This window comes from Prosopis cineraria, unplaced genomic scaffold (assembly GCF_029017545.1).
Source record: "Prosopis cineraria cultivar Desert tree isolate PC_DT_omini unplaced genomic scaffold, ASM2901754v1 PC14, whole genome shotgun sequence".
NCBI lineage: Eukaryota > Viridiplantae > Streptophyta > Magnoliopsida > Fabales > Fabaceae > Prosopis > Prosopis cineraria.
Genome location: NW_026555345.1, coordinates 17,943,548 through 17,953,671, shown reverse-complemented (window position 1 = coordinate 17,953,671; position 10,124 = coordinate 17,943,548). Strand labels below are relative to the sequence as shown.

The 10,124-nt window shown below is 30.7% G+C and overlaps 1 protein-coding gene across 1 annotated transcript; it reads left to right on the top strand.

Moving 5' to 3' along the window:
• The first annotated feature begins 1,972 nt into the window (after nucleotides 1–1,972).
• LOC129292071 (protein SPEAR1) lies at nucleotides 1,973–3,690 on the top strand. Its single transcript, XM_054929579.1, has 5 exons — nucleotides 1,973–2,461; nucleotides 2,589–2,678; nucleotides 2,937–2,989; nucleotides 3,119–3,200; nucleotides 3,326–3,690. The coding sequence occupies exons 1-5, from the start codon at nucleotides 2,213–2,215 to the stop codon at nucleotides 3,422–3,424; spliced, it is 573 nt and encodes a 190-aa protein (XP_054785554.1). The 5' UTR covers nucleotides 1,973–2,212; the 3' UTR covers nucleotides 3,425–3,690.
• The last annotated feature ends 6,434 nt before the right edge of the window (nucleotides 3,691–10,124 follow it).

Here is a 10,124-nt window from a genome sequence, read left to right as displayed (position 1 = left end):
TGATATGTGTGTCCTGTGATTAAGCAACAAATAAATGGTGGGAGTTGTGGGGTTTATTGTAATTGCATGGGTTCACATGTTAGGCTAAACAATTGGAGGATTATAACTTTCCACCACACAAACAACTCATAAATTATGACCCACGAATCATGCGTGTAACAGCTCGATTAGATTTGGTCTCGTTTACATATTTAATTATTATACAATTATTATTATTATTATTAATCATCATCATCATCATCGATCTTCACAATAATAAATTCATATAAATATGACATATTAACATGGTATTAAAACCCATCCTAGGTATTTATGAACGGATGGACAAGTTTCCTTGCCAATCCAATCAAGAGTTGTGAATGGGTTGACAGTAGATTTGACTTTTTTCTCCTCATATTGAACTTGAAACGGCAATACTCCGTAAGATTTATGTTTAAGTACTTTTGATTTTGTTGGATAATTTGTGTTTTATACATAAATTTTTCATTCACTTTTTTATTATTATTTTTTATTTAAATATTACTCTCTTCTGGATCCTGTATAAATATTTTTTGTAAATTTAAATCGTATTATATTTTTTTATTGCTCATACGTCAATCCTATTCGAAGTATGATCGATCACTAAATATGAGCACTTCTCCCAATGATGATTTAAATTTTAGTTTGTTACATTATGAGAGACTAACTAGTTCCTTCTACTAGACTCAATCTCATAAAAAATTTAATTATATATTTTAATTATAATGAAGTATGTCTTAACCTTAATTATTTAAACCGTGATATGACTAAGTACAGATTATTTTAATTATTGTAATTCTGGATTATATATATATAAACCATTGTCTCAATCACTTGAATAATTGATTCGATTTTCACTACCTTGCATCCTACTATATATAATATTTACTTCAGCTATAGTATATGTCTCAATCTATAACCATTATTAGATCAATCCCTTATTATTAGTTCAGCAATATCACTTTCTTTATTACTTTTCGATATATCCGTGGATCTAATTAACTCCACCATCATCTCATTTCTCTTTTTACCTAAAAAGCCACACTTAATTCGTTTTGAAACTTGCAATATTAAAGATCTTTCGGATCTGTAATTCATCAAACACCACGATTTACCCTCAATTAATTCTAGATTTATTCCCCTAATAATTTCTTAGAAAATCATAATTTATATTTACACTGATTTTAAAAACACAAATTAAATATTGCAGTTTACATATCTCTGAGTTGAGCGTGTCGCTTATGTGGATGAAAATGAATGTACAGCTTATCAAGCATATAAAATAATTAGAGACAATCGCTTTCATAGATATAGCGTCCAAGGACGATATATAATATAATACAAATGGGACATATATAATAAAATCATTATATTATTAGTATTGATTGGTAATATATTGTACTAATAATAATAATAATAATAATAATAATAATAATAATAATAATTAATAAGGAAAAATTAATCGTGTGTTCCTTGTAGTTTTAATTATATTGTAACTCAATCCTAAATTTTGACTCATTATAACTATATTCTTATACTTTTAATTCAATATCTTATAGTTTTAACTATTTAAAATATTAGTCCCTGTATTTTTAAAAATAAAATTATAAAGATTAAAAATATTTTAAAATTTTAATCTTTATAATTTTTTATGAAGATCACAAAGGTTTAGTAACTTAAAATATTTTAAATAGTTATTAAAATTATAAAAACTAAGTTACAATTAAGTCAAAACTATAAAGACTAAGTTATAATGAATTAAAATTTAAGGATTAAGAATTACAAGGACCAAAAGATTATTTTTTCTAATAATAATAATAATAATAATAATAATAATAATAAGAGAAAAATTGAAGAGAGAGAGAGAGAGAGAGAGAGCACAAAAAATCTAGGCATATAAAAGACTTTGAATCTATGCACAATCTGATCCAGCGGTGCAATAATTCCTGATAGGGCCAAACAGCCTTAAAAAGGAATTTCAAGATCTCCGACTTCCCAGCAAATCTGCTTCCAAAAACCTCAAGCTCAGCCAGCCAGCTTTCTTCTATATATATATATATATATGTCCTCTCCCCTTCTATATCTCTGAGATCTCTCTCTCCCCCCCCCCCTCTCTCTCTCTCTATATATATATATATTTATATATGAGTCTTTCTCAATTCTCACATCAGATTATCTCATCAGAAGCATAACTATGGGAAGTAGCTATTTTGGAGACCCAAATAACAACATGATGAGAAATGAAAGAGCAAATGGGATATCTTCTTCTTCATCATCCAGAAAAGGGAAGAAGAACAGTTCAGATAAGCCAAAGCAGCCACAGAGAGGTCTTGGAGTTGCTCAGTTGGAGAAAATCAGACTACATGGCCAAATTGCTTGTGCTTATCCTCCTCCTCATTTTCATTCTCCTTATAATAGCGTCCCTTCTTCCTCCTTCACCCATGTAAGTCATCAGTTTAACCACTGGGCCGACCCGATCTGACCCGATCACCCGCGTTTTTCATGACAAGTGAATAATGTGACTTCTTTTATATATATATATATATACAGAGGTTTCTTTTTATGTGCAGGAAGATCCAACACTTCAAACGGCTTATTCATCACTTCCATCTTCATCTTCATCATACGCTGCTTCATATGGCTTCCATCCCAACGTTGTGGTATGTTTTTATCTTTTAATTTTTCTTATAGATATATATATATATATATATATAATTAACTATTTACTGTTTATGATGATCACTCCCCACGCTTAATTTGGTACTTTTTTAAACAAAATTAATTTGTACCCCAAACGAATCAATGTAATCAATCAAAAAAATCGAGTTTGATTTAGTTTAATAGCCTCAACCTTAGCTGGCTAGTCAATTAGTAATATTCAGGTTCTGAATCTAAATTTGTTAATGTTGCTAACGCAGATGGGAGTGCCTGAATTTGAAAGAACAAACGTCAGATACGATTCTCAGCCAAGGTACTTAATTATATAAGTAAAAGTAATTAATTTTCTTGGAAGTAATTAATTAATTATATGTTTCGCTTTTAATTGTGATAAATTCTTGTCTGATATTTAACTTTGTGCATTTCATTTTTACCTTACCAGATCATGGGACCATTCCAACCCAGTGTCAAAGACTCAACCTCTAGCTCAATCCAACGTAACTAGACCCTTTCTTAACCTATATGTAAGATTTTCCCCATAAACCACGCAAGTCTAAAATGATGTGTGTGTGTGTGTGTCTGTGTGTGTGTGTTTAATATTAGGGTATCCCATGTTTAATTATTATTATTATTATTTTGCTATTGTCAGGATTCACATCATCGTAGTGGATCTGTGAGGTCGAGCAGTCAGAATTCTGAATCAAGTGACAACCAAGAACTAGATTTGGAGCTGAGATTATCTATTTAATTAATCGGAAATATAATTTCCATTGCCACTAGAAATTGAAGAAATTATCGTGAGAATTAATGTACTAATAGCTTTCATTTACAAATTAATTAGAGTATTATTGTAGAAGTACAAAGGATGAGCAAGCCATCAGAGCGATTGTGCATGTTGCCTTGTTTGTCTTAATTAATCAAGTTTTATTTTGATATCTTGTAATATTGATTATATAAACAAAATAGACTTTTTGGCTAAAACAATATGGCCGAAAGGTTTTCTCAAAGAAATTACCAGAGTTTGAGAAATTGCTCTAATTATAATCTCTCTAAATAATATAGGGTTACTTTTAGGATATAATTTACTCCAAATATTATTTTACGCAGTAGTCTAATTTCCTTTCTTAAGTTTACTTTGTTTCCAATTTTCCATCATATATAACATGCAACGTCTTTTGAAGAATGAATATACTGTTCACAAGCTATTGCAATATAAATATATGACTTGGCATATACATTTAAAATGTTAGATATTATATTGATATTGCAGTACTGTTAAAAATCATTTTGTAATCCAAACAATTAATGAGTAGTTATGATATTATGATTATATTCCATCACTCAACTAATATACATATGATTGTACAAGATTGATCCCATTGATAAAAATTGAACTAATATGTATAAACTTTACCTCTTGTATTGATTTGTTAAAATTATGATGAATTGTATAAAAAATGAGTGAAAGACAAAAACAACAAGCAGGATATTAAATCATGATTCTTAATGTGCAATGGATGAAACTTTAGAAAGCAGAAAACACACAAATGTTAGGGTATTAATGTCCAACTCGTCATAATTTTATCAACTTGCCAACAAAATTATGTACATATTAGCATATTTAACTCTGTTAGTGATAATAAAGATTAATGTTGACATTTGAAACTGAAGAAACTTGGAACAATGAAATAAAACAATAGAGATTAATATCAAAACACATTAAAAGTATAGGAACTAACAGTTGTATTTTCTCATCATAAAATCAGAGTTCATTAGATTGGCCAGACTTGTAATCTAATCATTGTCACTGTTAGCTTTTTTCTGGGCATATAGTTAACTTATTCCACTATCATTTGGGAATCATATGGTTCATAATCCTTTTGTTGATGGACATTCTGGAAACACAGAAACATTCCCTTTGTTCAATCTATATATTAAATGGAATATGAAAATAGTTTGGATGTTTAATTGCAAAAAACTTCAAAAAAAAAAAAATGGCCATGTGCTTTGATAATGGTTCTCGCCTTGATCCCATTGCCATTTTCTGTGATAGAAGGATATATATATATATATATATATGTATGTATGTATCTTTCCTCATCATATAACAGCAACGTATAGTATTGTCAATGAGGATATTTTTCACTTGTTTTCCCTTTTTCATTCCCAGAATTATTTTACTTCTCTTTTTAAGCTCACCGCCTTCCTGCTTATCCTTCTTAGAACTGTTAAACTAGTATTGTAATTTTCTTGTTTATTTTAGTTAAGTCATGTTTGCCTGCTTTTATTAAAAAAAGCTCTTCAGGGCATATAGTCAGAAGTGATTGTTTAGTCGTACATGGCAGGATTTCTAGTCTCCTTGATTGCAATATTTTAAAGTGCAAAAAACCATTTTTTCCCATACTTAAAAAAAAAAAAAAAAGCGTTGGAGGGTGGGGCAATATCTCCCTAACTAAATATTTTTTTAGGAGCAAAATAAATCATGCTTCCATTAGAGACCAGCCATTTTCTCTGTCATCTTCTAACATAAAATAGTTTTAGAGCTCATATTCTTTATTTACATCTTTTGGGCAATGATCTTACTCACAAGAAATAAGCATAATAATAAATTAAATCATGATATGCAATTAAATAATGAATAATTAATTATTTATTTTTTACTTTACCTTTTTCTGCTATGAGTAACATTAAGTCACCATATGCATCAAATTCATTCTATTGCCATGAGTGATAATAAGTCTCCACAGGTACGTTGAATTTTTATTGAATAATTTTTCAATATATAGCATGAGAAAAATGGTAAAATAAAATATTGTGTAAATAATTTAAAATTTTCATATTGTAAGGAAAATATAGAATTTTAAAAGGCATTAAGGTCATTTGAATGTCCACAAGTGACAATAAGTCTCCGTAGACATATTAGAAACCTTTCCTTTTAAATTACTTTTCTATGTTGACAAAGCAAATTTTTAAAATAAGAGAAAGTATAATAACAAAAACATTTTCAAAATATAAAATGGGAGTAAGAAAGTGAAACTAAATTATGTTGGCAAATTTAAACACAGCACATCTTAGAAAATTGTTTTGTTTGTCATTGATAAGTTATTTTCATTTAAACTTCTCTTTTTTTGTTTTAAATAAAGAAAACCATTGATAATAGTCTTTTGCCTGAACTACGTGGATTTTGATCCCTATCACAGGGTACGTAGGCCTTAGAGTCAGATTCTGAGTCAAATCCTCCCTCGTAAATAAATAAATATTTCTCACTTAATTCTTATCATTTTTTAAACAAATGAATATAAAAGGGATAATTACAATAATTTTAAAACTATATTAATATAGTACAACAAACTTTAGGTAACCATTCTCACAAACGGGTGTTGTGGGGTACCTAACACCTTCCCCACACTCAATCGACTTTCGAACCTATTCTTTATTTTCACAGACCATCCTTATCAACCTTTAAACAGTTTTCCAAGATTTTTCTTAAAATTTTGGTGGTGACTCCCATTTCTTTGGTCTTCCTTTTGAAGGCCGAAACCTCCGCTCTAGCACCGTCCGTGTTGCATTTCCAGGTACGACAGTTGATGACTCCATTGGGGACAGTTAGAAAGTCAAGCCTATATAAGTTTGTTATGCTCAAAATATAATATGGTTTTTCTTTTTATTATTATCATCTCTTTTTAATTTATGTGTGCTTTTTCCCCTTCTGTTTCTCTTCTCTCTCTTTCCATTTTTTATAACATGTTTTAGGATAGATAACATGTGAAATAAATCCTAAAATAGATTACTTTTATTTGTATATATATTTATCTCTTTGTTTGACCTAATTGGTAAATAAGGGATGGGGAATATCAGATTTGCATACACTTACCCTCACACACATAACGGGCCCTATACCCAGGTCTAAAGGAGCCTTAGATTAGCAGAAGTTGGTAATGGTTTTCCTGAGGAATGTTCATGTTCCCGGAGATTATTGTGAAAACTTCACCCGAGTTGTTACTTATTTATTAAGTTTACTCCTTGAAGGGTTGAAAAGCTCACAGAGGAATAAATTTATTAAATGGGGTTTCTATCTTCATGGTGGAAGCAGCTTGGTTGCCTATGTTAGGATTGTTAGATCAAACCAAGAACTTTGCACATAATAAGTGAAGCCTGCTAATATCCCTATAGTATGTTGATGAAGTGCTCCTGAGATATCCTGACTAAGGATAATATTTGATGTAGGACAAAAAAAACATTTTATTCCACATCATTTCCTTAAACAAAGAACAGATAGCAAATTTATTAATTTTTCGTTCATGGGTATTAAGTGTCATCAATGTTAAAATATACTATTTGGATTTTAAATATTCTATAAAAGCCATCAGTAAATATATATATATATATATATATATCATTTAATTGATGGGCATTTTCCTTAAGAAGCAGTAAGGAGTCAGAGGAGTGAGTAAAGTTGCTAATGAGTTAGTGTTAGTTAATTAGACTTGCAAAAAAAAAAAAATTTAACTATAATTGTGAAAACACTCCATCTCTTATAAAATAAACTCTAGTTTTTACTCCCCTGAAATTCAATAAGGATTTGGAGAGATAGAAGCCATGATTAAATTCAACAAGTTTACTCCTCTAAAAATTATATTTGTGACATAGTTTCTTTTCATTTATTTTCTTTTTTTTTCTCTTATTATAATAGGAAATAAAGTGGATTGTTAAGAAAGGTTAGCATACGAGTGAAAAGCACAATGAATGTCATGGATGCAATTCCAACGGAGTAGTGTATAGATGATAGAACACATTTGTTACCCACTTTTATTTGTCAATTAGGACCATTTTATTAATTATTTATCACCTTCAAGTGCACACATTGCATTAGATTTGGAACTTTGCCTAAGTTTCTAGGTTCAGTGCACTAGGGGCATTTTGGTCCAAAAAATGAACTTTTGAGAAAATGTACAAGAAAAATTGACAAAGTGTATTTTATGTCCAGTTGATGAATGGTGAAATTATATTTTTAAAATTCATTTTAGTTTGGGAGTAATTAAATAAAAAAGTCAACACTTTCTTAAGTGTCTTAGTTTGTCCTAGTCTTTGGTTTGCCTTTGTGTGAAAATTTTTATATAATTTTGTGCAGCCTGAAACTTGGTTAATTTAATAAATTCTCCCTTCTAATTATGAATTTAATTCTGGACATGAATTAGATTTTATTATATCATATGCTATTTAATTGAATTATGTGATTTATGTGACATAGGTGGCATGTGACTTGTGCATCAATTGGGCAATTGAGGTCAACACTCCTTGAGGTCAATGGCTGATGGTTTGCACGTGAATTATGATTATTTTGAGGGATTAGATCAGCTAAAATGATGTGGATGACACATGGAAAATTAGGCACACATTGGAATCATCTACAAACCAATAGAAAGTTGCCACCTTGCAAGTGTGACAAGGCTCCTATTTACATTTTAATTTCTTTTTCCTTATTTTAATTAAGCTTCAGCTGATGGGAGACACCAAGGAGCACGCCATTTTAAGTCCCAAATGGGATCCAACACAGATCTCATTCATCTTCCACATTCTCTCTCTCTCTTGTTCATAGTGTTCTTCATTTTCTCTCTTTTGTTCTTCATTTTCCAGCACCCTAACCTCCATTTTCAGCCACCAAACCTCCATAAAACTCATACCATTCTTCTCCTCTCTTCATTTTCGTTCCATCCCTTCCACTTTCATAAGGATTGAAGCTCATTTCCATCATTCAAGAGCTATGGAGTTTGGCCTTCACAAGCAATCACTAGGGTTCTTGAAGATGAAGATTGGTTAAGTTTCTTTGTGGAATCCTAGAGAGATGAAGATGGAGGATGAGTCTTGAGCTTCAAATTGGCTAAGTTCTTCTGTTTCCTATCCTCTTCTCTTTTTACTAGATGGTTAGATTCCTTAATCTAAGGTTTAATCATCTTAGGTTATGAATTCTAATTTGAATTTGATGTTGATATAAAGAGAGAGGATTGTTTCATTTAATTTCTTCCTTAGACAGCCATGACTGAATTTTGCCACTCTTTGTTTGGCACATAATCTTGTGTTTTTCAATTAGTGAATTTCTTCTGTTAATATTGCATAATCTTGTGATGTTAATGCTTGTGTTGTTGAGTAGCTTGACATAATCTTGTGGTTGCTCAATTTATGTGTTTGACCATGGCTGTTGAGAGAGGATTTTGAGTGAATCACTTGGCTAATGTCTTTACCAATTAGTTAATTGAACTACGGACTTTAATCTAAGACCTAGGGAGGTTAGCTAATTAGGTTAATTGGCTTAGGATAATTTTCTTAAGTCATGACAGCTTAGTCAAGAGGAAAGGGAAGCTAAACTTAGCCTAATCATGAGAAGATAATGAGTCCAAAATCAACTAATCTCTAGGGTTCCATTATTGTGAAAAGGGAAGATCATTTCACTCACTTTCACTAGCATTTTATTTACTTGCACATTAGGTAATTAGTTTAGATAATTAGCTAGGTAACTAAATTCCTACAAACTTTGGTTGATTTATTTCACTAGATAACTTTCAATTAGACTTAAAATCATTCCTTGGGAGATGACCTAGGGTTGGCCCTATATTTCATTAGGGTTAGCTTTAGTGTAATTTTGAGGATAAGGGACTAATTTCCTATCAATAGAGGCAAGGGAATAAAGTTGGAGGCAATGATGGAAACATTAGACAACTTGAAAGAACTTTCTTGACACATCAAAAGGAATTCATTATCTGATTTTAGGAAGAAATATGGGGATCTTTTGGACTTGCTTTACGTACCAGTTCAAACTGATGCCATGATTGTTTTGGGACAGTATTGGGATGATACATTAAGATGTTTCACATTCCCAGACTTTCAACTCGCTCCTATAATAGAGGAATATGGTGCTTTCTTGGGGATGCCTCTTGAGGAAGGAGATTAAGTTTATAAGTACCTAGGATATCTACCATCAAAAAATCAAATTGCAAAGCTTCTTAACTTAAATATTGAGGAGCTCAAATTATTTTGTCTAGGAAATGAGGAAGGGATTTCAAGGGCATTTATGGAGAAATACTTGGTCAAATTGGCTGAGTAAAAAAGATGGATTGTTTTCAATAGGGTTTTTGCTATGGTAATTTATGGAATAATTTTATTCCCATTTGCTATAAGGGTAATTGATTTACACACAATTAGTGTATTTTAAATGGTAGAATATCACCGAATTAACTCCCATACTAGCAATTCTGGCAGAAACCTACATGACTTTAAGCCATTGACATGCCAAGAAAAAGGGAAGATTGAGGTGTTGCCTTCACTTATTAAATGTGTGGATTATGAATCACTTGTATGGAAAAGAATTCCAAGAAGGAAAATGGCATGATTCTTATAATCCACTTACTGTATTCAAAAATAAAGAAGGTAGGACCACATTAGATCAAAAA